At 46.1% G+C, this 19,193-nt stretch overlaps 1 protein-coding gene across 2 annotated transcripts; it reads left to right on the top strand.

Annotated features, from left to right (window-relative positions):
• The first annotated feature begins 1,120 nt into the window (after positions 1-1,120).
• On the top strand, positions 1,121-18,881 carry BAG3 (BAG cochaperone 3). Of its 2 annotated transcripts, XM_048054355.2 has the most exons (4): positions 1,126-1,378; positions 11,878-12,234; positions 14,304-14,684; positions 17,556-18,881. In XM_048054355.2, exons 1-4 carry the CDS (start codon positions 1,208-1,210, stop codon positions 18,327-18,329), a joined length of 1,683 nt encoding a protein of 560 aa, XP_047910312.1. In that variant the 5' UTR covers positions 1,126-1,207; the 3' UTR covers positions 18,330-18,881. The 2 variants fall into 2 exon arrangements, with proteins under 2 accessions (XP_047910383.1, XP_047910312.1); XM_048054426.2 differs by lacking the exon at positions 14,304-14,684 and having other exon boundaries at positions 1,121-1,378.
• The last annotated feature ends 312 nt before the right edge of the window (positions 18,882-19,193 follow it).

Below are 19,193 nucleotides of genomic sequence, written 5' to 3'. Positions count from 1 at the left end.
ACTTGGCGAGGACTCCCAAATGCTACAGAGAACATATGGTCAGAGCGTGCCTCTTTCTGTTACGAGACAGTGAAATTTCTCTGCAGATTTTTACAGATCGGAAGCGGGGCAGATCTCTGATATGAAGTGTTCTGAGACAAATGCTGACACTGGTGAGGCTGAGTGGAGATCTTACGGCACCGAGAGCGCAGGACAGGTAGCAGGCATGTCGAGGGCTTGGCACCACGCTCCTGGACTGGCTGCAAGATGTGTGGGTACCAAGCCAGGTACCCACAGGAAATGGGTAAGTCACTAATGATGATGATAATGCTGGCATCTGAAAGTGAAGACTGAAAAACACGATCTGTTTATGATACTTCTGAGTCAAAGGCACACAGCAATGATAGAAAAAGCAGTCCCTGACGGCCCGCTGCGTGGATCCAGGGGAGTGTGCAGGATGAAGGGCTGGGGGAATGACGGATCAGGGTTGAGCAAGGGCTGGGTCTGGCGGCGTGATAAACTACACTCAGTGTCAGGGCACGCGGGAGTATCAGCGTCAAGGCGTATCAAGAGATCTGTGGTCCTGCCCCAAGCAGGACGAGGTCCTGGCTGCCCCAGGGGTGCGCGCAGGCGGCATGTTCCAAAGCAAGAGATACTTTGGTAATGAGCATCTATCTCAGAGGAATGCGTGCCTCCAATTCCTTGAAGCTTTGCAGCAGGTAATGCCTGCGCTTGAGGGACACGGCGCTCACTCTTCGCTCTGCTTCAAGCAACCTCCGAGAGGCACCTGCGACGGCTCCTGTGCCGAAAGCGAGCCGCAGGCCGCGGCTCACCAGGACGATAAAAGAGCCGATCCTGAAGAGCAACGCCTGTGCGCTCCCTGACCCGCAGCGGACCTTATTTCTTCCTTTTGTCACCCAAACCCTTCACCCACCGGGCACGGGGGGCTGCCCCTCAGCGCTCGCCCCGCGGTGCCGGGGCACCCCCAGCCGCCGGCGCGCCGTGCTGGAGGCCACCAGAAGTTTCCAGCCGGGCAGCTCGGCGGCCGCCTCCCTCCTCCTCCTCCTCCTCGTCGTCTCCGTCCCCTCCCCTTTCCCCTCCTCCGCCGGCCGGCGGCGATTTCCAGACACTTCCAGCCCCGTTCCCCCGCCCGCCCCCCGCCCCGCGGCGGATAAAGCGGCGGGGCCGCGCTCCCCGCCCGGCACTCGGCGCATGGCCCGGCCGCACCATGAGCGCCGCCGCTCACTCCCCGCTGCTCCAAACCGAGGGCGGCTCCGACCCGCTGCCCCCCGGCTGGGAGATCAAGGTGGACCCCCAGACCGGCTGGCCTTTCTTCGTGGACCACAACAGCCGCACCACCACCTGGAACGACCCCCGCCGCCGGGGGGAGGCGGCCAAGGTAGGGCGGGGGGCGCCGGGGCTGGGCTGGGGGGGGGGGGGGGGGTCGCGGGTCGGGGCCGGGCCGGGGGGTCCCCGCCGAGCGCAGGGCGGTGCGGTGAGGCCGGGAGCTGCCTTTTGTCTCTGACGCACTGCAGGCCCTTTTTTGTGCATTAAATCACCCGATACCTCGGCCCTGTAATGTTTATTTAAAGTTGGTCAAGTCCGCCCAGCATTTGTTGGTTGGTTGGGTTTTTTTTTTGGTTTTTTTTTTTTTTTTCTTGGCTGCGAATAAAGCCCGAGCGGCGAAGAGCGTTTCAGAGCAACCCGACCTGGGCTCGTCAAGATTTTTATTCCTTTTTATTTTTTTATTTTTCTTTTGGTCTGGTTATAAACCGTCCCAGTCACTTCACTCTCTGGTTCAGTTTTGTCTGCGGGTGTGCTTGGGGAAAATCCCATCCTAGTCCAAATATGTCCATGGCTGAGGGGAGCGGGGCTGGGATCCACCAGGGCCCTCAGACACGGCTTTTTCGAGCCAAACTCCGAGTTTTCGGAAGTTAACAGCCGCTTGACCTGCGCTAGCGCCTTCCTAATGCGATGACTAGACAGAAAGTGCTGGAAACTTGAGCCGGAGGAGAAGTTGCCAGCCTGGTGGAAAACCAATTCCCGTGGGCTTCTCTCGCGTTTCTCCGCGAGTAACGTCGCTTACGCCCCGAGTGCGCCCGACTCGGCAGCCTCGCCTTAGCTCTTGCCACCCCACAACGCGGGCAGTGGCGAAGAACCACAGCCCAGCACCCTTCGGCCGTCCTCACCACCTAAAATGTCGCCCGTCACCGCTGTCAGGACGAGGCCCTGCCGTGCCCAGGAGGATCACTCCCCCGGGACCGCGGTGCTGGCCGAGGGCTGTGTGGAGCCCCGTCTGGCCAGGAGCCCGCAGCCGCCTCCCTCAGCTGCCAGCCGCGGCTCCGGGCCCGCTGGAAGGAGCCGGCCGCCGCCTGGACGTGGCGCGTGTGGAGCCCGAGGAGCTGGCAGCCCGCAGCCCGGCAGCAAAAGGGCTTTGATCATCGTGACACGGCTCGTGGCCGGGCTAACGCTGACAGCGGCCCTCGCGTCGGTGTTTTGGGCAAGGAGAACCTCGAGGCTGCTTGGTGTGGGGGGAGAAGCGCTGCCTGGGCTGCCATTTTAAAAATAAGCCTCCCCCCAAGACGTATTGTGTGTCAAACATCTCGCATACAGCCTTTGGAAGGCACCCGGTAACTTCAAAACGTGTCTCCAACATAACTGTTACAACTTGATTTTTTTCCCCTGTAGCCATGTATAAAACACGAGGATCAAAGCACTAAAGAAATAAAAGAACGTAATATTTGTTAAAACACTAATTGCCCATTTTATGAGTGCAGACTTAAAAGAAATGAAGGGGCTGTGGTTTTCTAGCATCCTGCAGCTAAAGCCAGGTAACTTGGTGCAGCTGCAGTCACAAAGTGCTCTTTGAAATTGAGGAAGTGAGTTGTAATTGACGAAACATATCCCTTACCCCATTTTCATCTGAATTCTGAACTACATAATTCTAGTAATAATGCAAAAATCTTAGAAAAACTTAACTTGATAATGTGAGTAGTGAGACTGGCATAAGGAAAAGTGCTTTAACTCCTTTTTGGAGCTGCTGTCTTCCTGGTGTAATGAGGTACCTACTAACACTGGCTGTTACGGCAATAAAAACAGTAAATAGCATGCTTTTCATAACCATAAAGCATACTTGAGCAGAAAAGCATGCTATTTACTCAAAGGCTTTTGTTATGGAAATACCACTTGAAACTAACCCATTTAGGAGAAAAGTCACTTTTAAGCTGCATTTGATAATTGTATGAAAACAGGATTTGAAGTGCTCTAATGGATCAGTGCTCTTTTTGAGTGGGTGCCTGAAACAAAACAAATTTTCAGCCCTATCTGCTGTAAAATCTGTGGTAATGAAAAGCGCCTCCTCTCCTGCCAACTTGCAAGGGTTGTTACAGAGAAAGTTGCACCTGCTTTTGAACTGGTTTTGTGGAATACACTTCTTTTTCCAAACAGCAAAATCTATTATTGCTCGCTGTAAGCAGGAACTTGTATGCTTTGGGACTGTTCAGAGGGAGGGAAATGCTTCCAGAGGTGGTCATAGAAAATTGTTGCGACTTCTGGTGACAGAAGTAGTGGGTAATGGTGATGTGGTAAGGCTGTTTGTTACAGCCTAGAGTTAAGAGCGTCTGTTTGAATTAATGAATGGCCTCTGAAATCTTCCGTTCCTCGCAGTACCAGTTTATTTCACGAGTAGGGATACTAAGCAAAAGAATCTCAGAATCAGACCCAAAGGAAGTACTTCTCTTCCTAAATAATATTTTCTTAGCTAAACGGTGCCAAAGAAGACAGATTAGCCAGTGACTCTGAATTTCCCATCCAGTGGTGGTTTTTAAATGCATTTGATTCTTTTTTTACCTGAACAAGGATAAAATTACAGATGTAGGCACAAGGTATTACTATCTTTCTCAGTCTCCTAATTCTTAGTCTACTTTAAATGAGAATTTAGGGGGTTTAAGAGTGATCAGAGAATTGCAAAAGCTGACGATGTGTCAGACCATGTCTTTTCAAGGATGATGATGCAGAGACAAAACTGGTACTGACTCTGATGCATTGCTTTCGTTAGTGAAACAAGTGTGGTTTTGATCCCCTTTGTGATGGTCCTTAAACCTTTACAACGTGTTTCTCCTTGCTTTCTCTGCTGAATAGTCATTCCCTTTTTAAGGAGACCTAGGTACAGAAATGAGCTATCACCCTGCAGGTGGGCAATGAATGGAGCACGGGTCTGAAGCTAACTGAGCTTTTTTTAGCCGAGTGATCCAGCTGAGGCAGCATTAATAACAGTGCCATCTTTAACTAATCATTGATCCTGGTCTCCTTACTTACTCTAGGTTTAACACGTGTAACTATGCTGACTGCAGTAATTGTACCAGATATATTATTGGGTAAAACAAGAAATGGCTCTCTTAAAATTTTAACCCATGACAGAGCCATTTTAAATGGAGCTGGATCTTAACTTTACATTTAAGTATGTAGTTTCCATACATCATTGAGATTCAGGTGGCTTTCTTTCATTTTTCTTGTTCAGTTTGGCCTTTTATTTAACCGTGCAAAGGTTGTGTGTCCTTGTGCACGTTTATCCCAGCTATTTGTATGAAATCACTGCAGTATCAGGCTGGACTAGGGAGGCCTTACTGAGAAAGAATAGAAAATCTCTTACCGTACGTACTCCAATGAGAAATAAGCCATGACTTTGCAGATGACTGCAAAACATTTACTATCCAAACCTCTTGGTAGACTAATGATTTTCTTTCAAGTGTCTAATTAGTTAATAGCAAGTCATCTTAAAGGTACAATCAATATCACGAAGTGTGTGTATATGCTTATTTTTTTACTAGCAGCATCACTGTTTCTCCTATAATTTCTTTGCTAGGATTATTGATTTTTGTATGTTTGTCTGTTTTTCCTGTGCTAAGTTACGCTGACCTACAGCAGCATACTTTCCTTGAGGCTGTCTCATGTTAAATTGTTACTTGGTGTTCCCCAAAGTGTTGATCAAAGGAGGCTATGTTTTAAGAATGAAAACATAGCAAGGCTTGTATAAATATGTATTGATGCCCGTTCCGTGTAATGTTCCCACATGCAGTAAACCCAATGGGAAATGCTGTGACTAAAAATAGACCGAAGGAATTGACTGTGCTGAGCTTCACTGAAGGCACTGATGGTGATCGATAGCTTGCTAACGCCGTAGGTTTGAGCCTGGCTGTCTGGAAGAGCCTTTATGTCTGGGAACAGTCATAAAAGCGGTATATTTATTGGCTGCAAGTGGCGCATCGGCCTAAACAAAGCGGGGGAAAGGCATCTTAATCTATTACTGATGGATGCTGTAGTGTTCATGGAACAGCTCGCTACGGCTCAGTTCCTGTCCTCACCCTTGCTGTTAATTCATGACTGTTGCATCTCTTTTCTCTCTGCTTCCCCAAATAAGTCTTAAGTCACTCGATTCCCATCTCTTTAGCAGTGAACTTATTTTTGAGTGCTGACTTGTCATGTTCAACTTGACTGAAAAATTCTTGGTAGACCAAATTAGAAATTGCATTGAAATTTCAGTAGAGCCTCTCTGAACCTCTGCATCTTTTGCAGTGGTTCACATCAGTGGAAGGGAATGTCAGAAAAAATAACATTTTAACTCCGTTTTACCTGCACTGTCTTTTTTTTTTTGTATATTACTTATGCTGATACGCATTCTGTTACAGTCAGGTTTACAGTTCACCCATTCCTTAATAAATTAGTTACCAGGTTAGAAATGTGTATATAAAATGTACGATATAGAGAACTTGGATAATTACCAGTAGGAGACTTCTGGAGGGTTGTGTGCCAGCTTTGTCCAAGCTCCCTGAAGCTGCTTTATGTACCTATTTTAAACCTGACTTGATAGAACATGGTAAACAGGGAAATAACTTACGGAGATAACAATTAAATGAAAATGAGGGGTAGGTCAGATCAGAAATAAGGAAAAGGAATTGAAATTAGACTAGAAATAACGTGGCAGTGTTTGGGATACCATGCAAGAGGAAAAGTAGGAAAGACCTTAATTCTCGGTTCTGCTCAAGTCCCAACACGGCGTGCCTTTTAGATAAAGGAGAAAGGAAGAGTTCTTGTGCCAGCTTTCTTAGCTAGGAATCATTTTTAACACCTATAACGTATACACAGGCATGACTTTTCCATAACCACATGGCAAAAATAGAATTGTTCGCACTTGAACCATGATAAGGCAGATAACAATCCAATATGCTCTGGGGTATACAGACAGGATCACTCTCTAGGTAAGCGCTGTCTCCACCTCTTTCTGCGGCAGATATGCCTCTCGTTGTGCCAAGCTAAATAGAAATCTTTAACAGAAGAAACGGCTTGTTCACAAATTACACTACTTAATTACAGATGAAAAATGTATCTTCAAGTATTGTGCAGAAGCTGTTTTAAACCTTTTTATCTCCTTGGTTTTAGAAGCAGGAAAATGAGACGCAGGGTGGTGAAGCAACTTGCTGACATCACCCAGTAGGTCAGGTAGCACAAAAACATGTTTTTATGGCTGATGGCAAAGCCTTATTTGATAAATAGGGTGCAGCGCAGCAAGTGCTTTTATAGTGTTGGAAAATTGCTGCTCAGGGAAGTGAAGCCTGAAAACTGCTGGGTGCCACATGACATCCAGATGAAAATGTAGACCCTCGCTATAACCTATGGAACTCACGACTGACTTTTCAGCTAACAACTTACTCTTTTTTTATGGGGGCACTGTTTTGCTGCTTCTTGAGGCTTATCCTTCCTTCTGTGTTCCGAACTCTGGCTCACAGCTGACGGCAGGAAAGCGATAGCTTGGCCACCTGCTCCTTAGGTAAGCCGGCAGTGAGCAGAAATTGGGAAACAGGCAACGTCATGCTCGTGGGCCTGGACAAGGACTTGTCTGCCAGCCCTTCAGAGGGCTTTCCCTCAAACCTGTGCATGGAAGCCGTCAGGATGGGTGACACCAGTTGTCCGAGAGCTCAGTGCTCCTGCCCTCTCGGGACATGTTTGGGTTGGCCCCTGTGCGTGGGCCAGCTCCCACTCGCAGGCATGAAGGTGAAACATCTTCCTGCCACGCCAAGATGGCATTGTAGCCTGAGGAAGAGTCATCTTTGTGATCAAAAAAGAGCAGTTGCGGTTCCTGAAACAAGATAGGTCTCGCTCAAAGATAGCCGACAGGTTTGCTCCAGTAAGGCTGTCAGCTCCGAAAAGCTTAAGTTTAGATTTCTCCTTCGATTTTTACTAGTAATTATTTGTTTCTAATGACATCATTGTGTCCCATCAGTTAGATCATCCATTAATGTACTACCTGTATAATACAACACGATAATTACAAGAGAGAACAAAAGGCCTATTTGCCTACACAGGTGTATGTTGTGAAATAAAAGGCAGCATTCAGCAAATAAAACATCAAAAGCAGCTCAGTGTATAAATAAGTTGCATGATGTGACCGACACGAAGGTCTACTGAGACAGCTCATGAGGCTAAGCTTATTCATGGTTTCCTTCAGTCATTAGCTAATGATATCTTGCTGAAATGCCTGTGTGCTCAGTGTATTTATTTGAGCACAAATTGTGAGTAAAAGAATGAGAATGCAGAAGCCTTCAGTGCCTGAAACAGCAGCGGGAAGTTACGGGTCAGCGCCGAGAGCAAATCGCTCTCCACTGTGCCACGTGGGTAATTCCCCAAGAAGTACTAATGAGAGAAAACTTGGGTGTTGTATTTCAGTCACTTACTGTAGTTACTTGTTCTGTTCCAAAAGAACATGATAGTACTACTTGCTTTCTGAAAATACAGGATCTGGGCTTAAAATCACACAGGGTGTGTGCTGTCAAGTCAGAATTTGTCAGCTGCTGGCACTTTCTCAGTCACTGGAGCAACCAGGGTACTTTAATTTGCTTGATACTCTTTAAAGCAGCAGCTTAAAAGTTCAGAACCGTACTGAAGTCAAGAGACGTGCTTGCATACAGAAAGACACTTTATCACTTGGTAACATTCATAAAACTCACGTTCCTTTGCTGGATAATATTTACAAAACAAGTATAACTTAAATATTTGTACTTTGGCTCTGCAACAGGTATGGAGATGCTATATGTATGTATGCTTTGGAAAACTGGATTTACTGTACTGCAGATAATACCTGTACAGTTTAAGAAAAATGCTACTGTGTGACGGTAGCAAAATCACTTTTCTTCCTGTAGGACATTCTGGCCTAAGAGGAATTAAAAATGTATTTTACCAGCAGTTTCAAAAGGGAGATTCCCAGCTTGATACAACCTTTCAAGTAACCTGGTTTGTGTGCAGAATACTGACGAGCTTCCTGACGTTGGCACAGCCACCTGGATGACTTCACGGCGGTTTGCTAGCATAAGCAGAGAGGGACGCTGCAGGTTTCTGTGATTCTGTAATAATACTTGGTCAGTCCTTGGAGCACGTTGGGCATTAGGTCACTGTCTGTCCGGATGGACAGTGCAGCTGTGCAGGGAGCTTGGTGGCAAGGTTCTCTCTCCTGTGCTTTTCCCCAGTGGCACAGCGTCAGAGCTCGCTTAATCCGTGAGTTTGAGGATTTTAGCGTCGCTCTTGGCTGTGCCCTTCCCATGGGAAGCCAAGTGTAGGATGTGGGGGTATGAAGCGTTTTTTCCAGTTGCACAACTCGTGCTGGCTGCACCTCCCCGTGCTGTGGTGATGACCTCAGGACAGAACTGCCTGTCCCCTTCCCACGAGGTAGGATCGCTCCCGAGCTCATCTTCTCCATGCCTTGGCCTGTGTGGAGCAGCTCCTGCAATGGCGCGGTGCAGCTGAGTTTCTGGGGCTCTCTGAGCTACCCGAGGCGTAGGCTGGGGCTGGTTAAAATTTCTGAGCTTCCTGGGGGAGTTTTTGTTAATTCTGTGCTCCCTCCTTTCTTGGGGATTCTGTCTCTTAAATATGAAGAGAGCTTGTGATCACTGTAGGGTTCTGCTGGTTATGGGGACCTTCCTCAATATGCTGTTGCTTATAATTACTCCATTTCATTGTAGAAAGTACTCCTTGTTTCCTTGGGTGAGGGGAAGAGGAATTTTCTTAATGCAGTAACAGAAGCTGTGTTCTTGCTGGTTGTATTTCCACCAGGAAGGATGGTGGACTAAGACTTCTAAAGCAAAAATAAATAGATTTCAGCTGGTGATATCTTTTATGGTGATTTGCATTCGGTTTTGCTCCTGGACTGTTTCAGATAATGTGCTTGTGAACTTAGCAAGCAAAAGCCATCTTTGTGAGAGGGCAAGTAGAAACCAAAAATGGAAGCTTTTGCTCTCTGAGCTGGCTGTGCTGTGAAATTTGGGAGTTGAAGCATTCAGAGGGGATCCACAAACGCCTCGTCCCCAGCGCTGCAAGGAGAGTTCTCCAGGGCCTGGTCCCGCTCCCTCACGCTGTGCCCAGACACACCCGAGTTTCTCCTGAGCTCTTCCCCAACCTGTTTGTCAGGGTTGGAAAGAGGCTCTCCTGCACAAAAACAACTTAATTCCTTATTTTTTGGAGGGGCTGAAAGCATATGTGGGCATATCGGGAGCTGTGTGCTTGTGCTGTTGTGCCGGCTCGTCGTTAAGAGTGAGCCTGACTCTCCTGGAGCCCCCTCAGCCGCCTGCCCCAAGGCCTCGTCAGCCCCGTCCCCACATCCCAGCGCTGTTCCCCGCGCAGGGCGTTTCACCACACACCAGTTCTGTGTGCTCACGGATGTGTGAAACCAGGGGGAGAAAGGGAACAGGAAAGGAGGAGGAATGTGGAGAATGTGGCGATACGAACTGGCTAACATCAGCAGCCGTTTATGGAGTTCGGCATTAATTACGTGCTGAGGAGAACAGCGTGGATCGGGGAGAGGAGCGGTGAGGAGAGCGCCTTCCCCCTGTCTGATTTGTCTGCCACAGTGCTACGGTGCTGGGAGACAGGGCAAAGCTGTGTTTGTTCCCGAATTATGGACTGCTCCCATCTGACTACTGCTAAGTGACAGAAAAGCCCTCAAATACAGGGGAGGAAAAGCCTGGAACCAGCTCTGCTGTAAGAATAAATGAGGAATTACAAGGGTATAGTTGATGCTGTGGCTCTTAAAGAGGGGGCAGTGAAACTTGCCAAAAAATTTGCTTCAGACATGAACTGAACGGTTTCAAAAAGCAGTCCAACCTGATTTTTTGTCAGTTTTAGGCCACTTGCTTTTTTTTTCACCCCCTCTGGAGCTGCAGAGGCAGACCTGTCAGGTTGCTGCGATGGTTCAAAGCAAGGGCAGCCTGAAGGGGCTGGGAACGGAGATAAGGGGGGGCCAGGCTCCTAGGAGGAGTCTCGTGGAGGCCGGGACAGCGATACACCGAGAGTGCTGAAGCCTTGACAGGGATTTATGGCTTAGCACAGCTCCAGGAGACCGAAGGGCTCGTCTCCAAACGGAGCAGCTCAAAACGCCGCAAACCCTTCTCTTGTTAGGGCACGGGCGGGTGTTGCTGCGGGGTCTGGCAGTGCCCGGCGTGAGCACATCCCCTTTTTATAGCAGCCAGGGGCTTCGCCGGTCAAGCAGAACGGGCGATCAGTCATCGGGGTCCCGAGGCCCCCAGGCCGTCGGCTCTCGGCGGGCGCAGGCAGCTTCCCGGCGGAGTGAACTGAAAATGAGTCATCTGCCGCGGTGCCGCGCTGGGCATGAGATCATCCCGTGCTGTGGCTGGAAACGCCAACCGCCTCGCTTCTGCCGGCGAACTTTCTAGGCCTGCCTCTCCTCCGTGCCTTCTCCAGGGCTTTTCCTTCGCTCGTGGAGGGGTTTTAATCAGCCAAAGGGAGTGCTTGTGGCTTTAAACTTCTTCCTTTCTGTACTCGTTGTCTTTATTTTATTGACTTATGTAAATAATAGCATTTATTCTCTGCTTCACTGCTGACAGAATTTGTCAGAAATCCCTTTTAAAGGGACAGTGTCAAAGAGGAGGAATAGTCAAAATCCTACTGTTAAAGTAGTTCTTAATGAATCAGTATACTAATGTGTACAGAAGCCGCATAAACGAAATATTTTTGCTGTTTAAACACCTCTTTAAAAATAGGGTTTCTAACACTTGCACCATATGTCCCCTTATTAAATTCTCCTCTTACTGAATAATGACATTACCCTCTGAATGACAGAGGTGCTTGTTACATGATCTGACTTAGAGATACATCTGGAACTTGGCCCTAGCGGGGCCTCAAAATAGAATGACCGGAGCAGGAAGAACTTACTAGAGGACTTGTGAGGGATCTTGGTACAAACCACTTCCACCCTTGCCAGGGCTTTGACATTGTCCAGTGAGCGTACTTGGGCAACACAGGGACTTATTCTATGTTGCTTTCCAGCATTTTCTTCCTTATTATGCTATCCCGCCTTCCCCTCTCCTTAATTACTGAAGTAGATCCTCTCTTAGCTGCAAGTGAATGTAGTCTTCTGAATGAGGCCATACCAACAGATATTGCTCTTCTGATAAGATTAGGCTTCCTTGGAAGTTTCTTTCCAGTCTTATCTGTAGCACGGGGTGTATTGGAGAGATGCTATGAGGAAACAGCTCTGGTGTCCCACAAGCACCTATGTAAATGAGCGTGGCACCGCTGAGGCGGCCGGGCTGGTGGCTGTATGCAGGTAGGGCATGCTGAAGAAGAAACCTGCTGTAAGGTGGCAGGGCTTCTAAAGCCTGAGCTGGTGCTGCCAGGAGTGGGGGAGAACAACCCATTGCTGAGCAGGCTGCTCAGCTTTCTGTCATGCCTGCAGATCTGCCAGCACCTGCAGAAAGTGCTGGGATGGGCCTGAGAGCGACCGAACTTCTCGTGCCGAGCTGTGCTTAGGGCAGACCTCTAGGGCTGCTTTATCTTACGTGAGGTATTGAGCTGAGCTGCCAGTGAATGCTATGTGATGTTTTTAACTTCCAGGATGGCCAGTCGTCGGCAAACGGTCCGTCTCGCGATAGTCCCAAGCAGCTGCCAGCACGAGAAGGCAATGTGGTGTACCCCAAGCTCCGGGCTGGCTACATCCCCATCCCGGTCATCCACGAGGGCATCGACGGCAGGCAGCAGCACCCCTGCTTCTCCGCTCAGCAGCCTGGCGCGCAGCGATTCAAGACAGAGGCTGTGCCCACCGCGGCGCAGGCGCAGACACCGCTAAGGGGGGCCTACGCCGGCCCCGAGTCCCCTCCAAGGGGACCAGTCGAGGCTTCTCAGGCAGATAAACAATGTGGACAGACAACGGCAGCTGCAGCAGCCCAAGCTCCGGCCACACACGGACCTGAGGTAACTTGTCAGTACTGCTAGGGTGTGTTTGCAGAGGTCTTTGCAGCATGTATGACCTGAATGTCACACGGGTAGTTTATCCCTCAGAAAGCCAAACCTGCCACAGGATTACATTTTCCCAATACTTCCCGGGTATTAAAATGCAAAAGTGCAGAGTCATTTCAGCAGAAGGATTCAACATTTTTCTGGCATCGCCAGCTTTTGTTCTCAAGTGATTTCTGCAGAAACAAGTGTATGTAAATGGCCTCTGAGTGGTGCAGGTCCTCCTACAGCAGATGAGGATTGTTTTACAGCTTATACCGGTTACCCCGCACTGGGAACACAGGCAAGTCTCTTGTGCTCTGCACAGTCAGGAACTGTGAGGTGAACTGAGCGAGAGACACAAATACAAGTGTCAGTTAACTAACAGTCAGGGCCACTTCAGAAACTGCACGGTTCTGCTTTCCAGCTTAGTGCTCCAGCTTTATTAAGTGTGTAGACTTACTTACATACAGCTCTAAAAGTGAATGGTAAAATACTTCTGTCCTTCTGTTGTATGTTAAAATGCTTTCAAACCACGAACTCCTTTAAAAAGAGTCACCCTGCTTGCTTTGCATTTCAGAAGGTAGGATTTTGGTTTGCCTGTTCTCTCTAATTAGCGGAATCGGGATTCATGTAACATACTGAAATATTCGCTTCTCTTCTATTTGAAGTAAGATGAGCAGAAAGCTCAGCCTTTATCAATCTGAAAACATAAACTCAATTCGGCATGTCAGCAGTGGCAGATTTTCCTCTAAAACCTGTTTTGAGTCTGAACAACATAATTAAAATTCTGCTAGCAGTTTCCCCAGCAGTCTCAGCTATCGACGCTTTGCCCATGCAGTACCAGGACAAGAGGCTCAATTTTTCCTTCTCTCAACACCATGCAGCTGAGACTGTGCTTTGTGTTACAAGCAGAATTACTTCAGGAACAACCTGTCTGCTGTGCCTTGTGTGCTCAGACAACTGCTGAGGAGCAGAGAACTCGCTGTTACAAACTTTAGGTGGCATGGACACTAACTGAGCAGAGCCTGTCACCTTTCTCTTAAATCCAACATCGACAAGGCTGCCAGTATTGCCAGTGATATGTACAACAATAAAAAGCAGCATTTATTTAAGGTCCCTGCATCATAGGCAGCACCAAAAGAGGTCTTGTTCCCCATCCTCTCCTGCCTTGTGTGCCCTTCTCTTGCTTCCAGCTGCGTTGTCCTGTGCTCTCCTCTGTGCCACCTCCAGTCTTACCTGGCCTTTCACTGAGCCGTGTAACAAACACGTCAGGAAATATTCTTTTTTTCCTCATTCTTCATGACTTAAAGTGGTCAGAGAATAGTCTGATAGCTGCTGGAGTTGGGGCAAAGTAGGTGATGGACTGGCATAGCAGGAGGAGGGAGGGAGCTGTGAGCAAACGAACTGCCTTTCCCCAAATTCTGTAGACCCATAACCTGAAACACGCTAGCAGATGAATTCTGCAGCATCTCCAGTGCTTGCTCCTGCTAGCAGCAGGTCTAAGCTAGCGCAGCTATCATCGCTGGTACCAAGGGGGCTAGCATGTTGGAAGGTCTTACAGCGGGGAGAAAGGGAGCATTAGCCACATGCGCATTGCCAAAGCCTGCTACCAAAGCACATGCTTAAAAAATAAATAAATCTGTTAGCGTGATCAGGATCAGAAGTGTAAACTTTGTGTGCCTCTATTAGTGGTTTGTTTTTGTCTGCAGCATATAATTTGTTTGCTTAACTTCAGTTTGCCTCAAATTTAACAGGTTTAGACAGGAACAGCCATGTAAAAGCAGCAAACATTCTGACTGAGCATCCACTCCCTGCTTATTTGAGGGCTGGGAATGCTGTAGCTCAGGTTTCTACTTGTTATAATGATGCTCTCTCACAACTGTGGTTTGTCTAGTGAGGCAAAGAAAGAGACCGAGGAAGTGGATCCTTTGCATGCCGGAAACACTAGTTCAGATTCCATGACCATCTCCCTCTCGCTTTGGAAATGAAAAGTACTACAAGCCAAAATGGTTAAAACTTAATAATGGATTTTGTTTTCATGGCAGCCTCAGTCTCCTGGAGCTCCTGATTCTCCAACGGTTTCCTCTCAGTCGTCTGGCAGATCCAACGCAGGAAGCCATCAGCTTCCTCGTGGTTATATTTCAATTCCTGTGATCCACGAAAATATCCAAAGGCAACCATCGCAAGTCTACCATCAGGCCCAGAAGACACACTACCCTGCCCAGCAGAGTGAATACCAAGCCCACCAACCAGTGTTTCACAAAATTCAACCAGATGACAGGGAGCCTAAGACAACACGAGCGCAGTCTCCATTCAGAGTGTCTCAGAGAGGTTCATCAAGCCGTGAAAGTTCACCTGCCAGAGTTACCACCCAGATACAGTCCCCAGCTCCCATCAGAGTACAGACAGTTGTAGACAGACCCCAGGTATGTAGAGTGGGGAAGGTTCTCACCTGCCACTTACCTCGGTTAGCCACACTGGGCTCGAGCTGAAAAATTGGCTCATGCCAACAGGTACATGAAGGCATAGAAAGCATTCTCCGTTTCTTAAACACACGGAGATCCTGAGATAATGGTGGCAGCAAGCTGCCTCTCAACCTATCAGGATTCCGAAGCCTGATCACTGAAATATGTTAAGCAAATCACTTCTAACACAGTTTGTTTTTCTTCTCGTCAGAGTATAATTTGGTGTAATTATTCTGAGGTCATTGATACCGCATTATGTTTGTGAAAGCAAATCAGGTCCATGAGATTTGTGGCAACTATGTAAATACACCTCATTAATGTCTCAGAACCACTGAGGAGAGCATCAGATACACAGAGTAATTTTCTTATGGAGAAAGAGGATCATCAAAATCTAGTCTTGAAGCTTTTTATTCTTCCTACATGAGGCATCCTCTTGCTCATAGATAAATATCCTGGAACAATTTTCTAACTTCCTCAGAGCAGACAAGTCCTACCTTTGTAATGACTCTTTAAATAATTTAGGACTAGGCTCGTACTTGATTGCTCTGTGTGTATGCTATCCTGGCATTTCAATATCTCAAACAAACCTTCGCCTGTCTAATGAACTAATAAATTTCACAGTGAGTATGACTGCCTTTCCTCTTCCCTAGTTCTGCCACTAAGTGCCAATATCTAGCATCCCGTATTGCATGTAATAACACTTGGGGTTCTTGATTCAGAGATTTTAAAAACGGATATTTAGACTTTAAAAGTGCTAGTTGTTTCGTTTTGTTGAAACTGATGTTACAGGACTCCTGTAGGCTGTTCAGCTTTCCCCAAATGTATACCAAGAGTACTTCATAACTCAAAACAAACAAAAAATCAGACTGTTTGAGACAAACTTCACACATCTCCTATTTTAGGAATATTCTGTTTGTAAATAGTCTCCATAACAGGAGGGAAGGACTAAATCTTGTTTCAAATTGTAAATACAGATAACTTTCTGAGAAGGACGAGTTGTAAATCTCCTTTTCTGGAATGCTTGATGCTAGTTGTCAAGTGTCAAGAATTCTTCAACACAAAATTACCTTTTACTAGGAATTTGACAAGTGAGTGTACAACACCCAACAATTCTCATTTCCTGCCTTCAGAGACTTCACATGGAAAATGACAGGAGCGGAATTAGTTTAGGATTTTTGAAAATTGGGTGTTAGGACAAAACAGTAAAAACTTCATTAGTGGCACATAAGTTAAAATGTTAGTTTATTTATAGGGTTGAGAATTTAAGCTCCATAACTGAATTATATGTTTAATAGGTAAATAGTAACACTGTCAGTGTGGGCCATTTATTTATCTGGCTTAAATATAAATGTAGGTATTTTACTTCAGCTATCTAAATCCACGAGAGAGAGATCTACTACCTTTCCAAAAAAAAAACCTTATATGTGCATGAATAATGAAGGGGGTGGCAGATCAAGGAAAACACATATTGGAAAATTGGAATTCATGAGATAAGATTTCAAAATTCGATCAATTTTAAGAGATTTCTAATTTGATGACTGACTGTTACATCCATAATGATCCCAAGGATTGTCTCTAGTAGCTATGGTGTAATAAGATTTGCATGCAGAAGTTACTTTGTCAATACTCTAAAGATAAAATCAGCAAAAATAAGCATTAGCAAAAAATTAATACCTTAAACAGGAATGGGATGAGAGTAGCCCAAAAGATGATTAAAACCCAGCAAAGTACTGCTAGCTTTTCAAGAAATACTAGCTCTTAGTTGCTGACATACTAAGGATGAAATGTTGATGCTGAAGTCGGCTGCAGAAATCCTGACTGACTTCAGTCAGGCTGGGACTTTGCTGTAATGTCCTATCTTACAAAACTGCTTGTAGAGCTAATTTTAATGAGTTGGTGGGTCAAAATTTAATGTTTTTGGTATTAGTACTCGCTGTAATAGCTTAAAAACAGTAACTGTGTGAACTCTTCAGCACAGGGCTTTTTGTGTTTTAGAACACTGAAATACAGCAACAAACGGGGAAGAGTAATCATTTGGAGTGTGCTGAAATTGCCTTTCTGGAAGTACTGCAAATGGGTTGTTATTTCAAATTTGGTTTAAATTCATCACCAGGCATGAGGGAAAGTAACTAAAATTCACTGCTAATTGAGGATAGCAAGAGCAGTGTGGAACAAGACTCCTGTTGGGCTCAAAGGCCATGTGGCTCCGTTTAAGTCCCCACAGTTTGGACTGCACTTTATGGAGCAGAAGGGGAGGCTCACGGCTTGCTTATACCTGCCACAGCTGAGGGTTGGATGGGCAAAGCTATAGATTGTAACAGAAAGAGGAGAAGGGGAAACTTTCCTCTCTCTGTTCCTTCTGCTCGTTCCTGTTTCCTAGCTTTTTCACTCGCCTTGTTCTTACTCTGCCATTGCAAAGTGATAGGAGCCAAGACCACTCTAAGAGTTAAGGGAATGGGGAAAAGGAGCTTGGGAGCACCTTTGCCTAATGCTTGGCAACAACCTGTAATGAATGCATTTTCCATGTTTAAGTGCTGAGGCCTTTATTTTTCTTAAGAGCACCTGGTGGCTGTTATGGGTATTCCAATTTGAAACAGTTTGGCCTGGATTTCAGAAGAAAAGGTACTGGTATTTTCTGACAATTGAGGTGTTTTTTCTAGGAGATTTCAAATGAGGTACCCGCAGTTAGGAATCTTTCCTAAAAATAAAAAATAAAATAAAAATAAAAAAATCTTTGAGTAATCTTTGGCTTTTTGTCAATTTTGTTACTTTTTAAACAGAGTAAGGAACATAGTTTATTTTGTTTCAACACAATTTTGTCTTCCTCACCAGGTTTCTCAGCAGCAAGCCCCACCTCAAGAGCTACCAAGACCATCTCCACCACCTGAAATCAAAATGGAAACCAAGGCAGTCCCACCACCCGAACCCGAGGTGCCTTCATCATACATCCCAATTCAGGTCACCCACCAAGAACCAGATTCTAAAGTACCGCCCCAGAAGCCTCCAGTTGTGGCAGAGAAAGCTGATAAAAAGGTTCCCTGCCCAGCTAAGGTGGTTCCCCCCCAGGAAAGGCCTGCTCCTGAAGAAGCTGCACCACCGAAGACAATGGAAACAGGAGAACCTCAAAAGCATCCCGGTGTTTTGAAAGTGGAGGCAATTCTGGAGAAAGTACAAATGCTTGAGCAGGCAGTCGACTCCTTTGAAGGCAAGAAAACTGACAAAAAGTACTTGATGATTGAAGAGTATTTGACCAAAGAGTTGCTAGCCCTAGACTCAGTGGACCCCGAGGGTCGTGCGGATGTGCGCCAGGCCAGGAGAGATGGTGTAAGGAAGGTCCAGAACATTTTGGAAAGACTTGAACAGAAAGCAGAAGATGTCCCAGAACCAGTTCAAATTGATGGACTTCAACCTACCTTGCCAGAGCCTAAGCCACCGCAGGAAATCATGGAGATTGAACCTGTGGTAGTCAAGAGCAAGGGAGATACCAGTAATAAAGATGGTAAAGAGCAAACCGAAATGGAAAGGCATCCGCCCGAAACAAAGGAAGAAGTGTTTACCAATCTGGCCACCACGACAAACACACCTAATAATCCAACCGAACCCTAGTCACCTGCTGAAATTAAAAAAATCTCTCAAAAGACTTCATAACTTAAAGTGTGTTTAAGTGAATTTTAAGTTGCATGCATTTCCAGAGCTCTTTTCAACTGGTTTTTAATCAACATAGCAGCTTGGGACACAGTAAACACTTTGTGGGGGAAGGAGGGAGTTAGAAAGAAAGTAATGCATTTATCCTTTATTCTTACACTATGTAAAAGACATGTCTCAAAAATAAACCCTGTAAATTACTCTTTTAGGTCAGCTGAGTTGGGGGGGAGGAGGGGAACAAAAAAAGGAATGACTTCAGGGTTAATATTGATGCATGTTGGTTAGGGTGTATTCTTCTGCAGGTGATTTTTGTAAAATCAGTGGCCTGCATTGTCAGAATACCAGTCCTTCTATAAGTGTAGCCACTCTAACAGTAATGTTTTTATTTTTAATGTTCACAGTTGGGCACTTTAATGATGGATAGAAAGTGTGTAAGAAACTGTAGGGATATTTATGTGTGCAGGACTTCAATGCTATATTTTAAGAGGGAAATAAAATACTATAGAAGCCTAATTTAGTCTTGTGATTTTATAAGCTGGAAATGTAAGAGCAGCAATCGGTTTCAAATACTCTTCTAAACATACATATTTCTTCTGGTACACCATTGCAGCTGAAGTCTGACAGCTGCTTTCTCATCAAGACCAAAATATGCCTTTTTCCATTCGCTTGCTTCCTTTTAATTTCATTGTTATATCACATATGTGGATCGAGGAAAGAATTTGGCTTAGCTTTTTTTTTTTTTTTTTTTAAATCTTGTGTTCATGGGAATCAGAAGTCAACAGAAATTTGCTGGTGCCTTACAGAAAAATAAGAACATCTTAATTT

The sequence above is a fragment of the Anser cygnoides genome, chromosome 7, assembly GCF_040182565.1.
Source record: "Anser cygnoides isolate HZ-2024a breed goose chromosome 7, Taihu_goose_T2T_genome, whole genome shotgun sequence".
NCBI lineage: Eukaryota > Metazoa > Chordata > Aves > Anseriformes > Anatidae > Anser > Anser cygnoides.
This window is presented reverse-complemented; position numbering and strand designations above follow the sequence as displayed.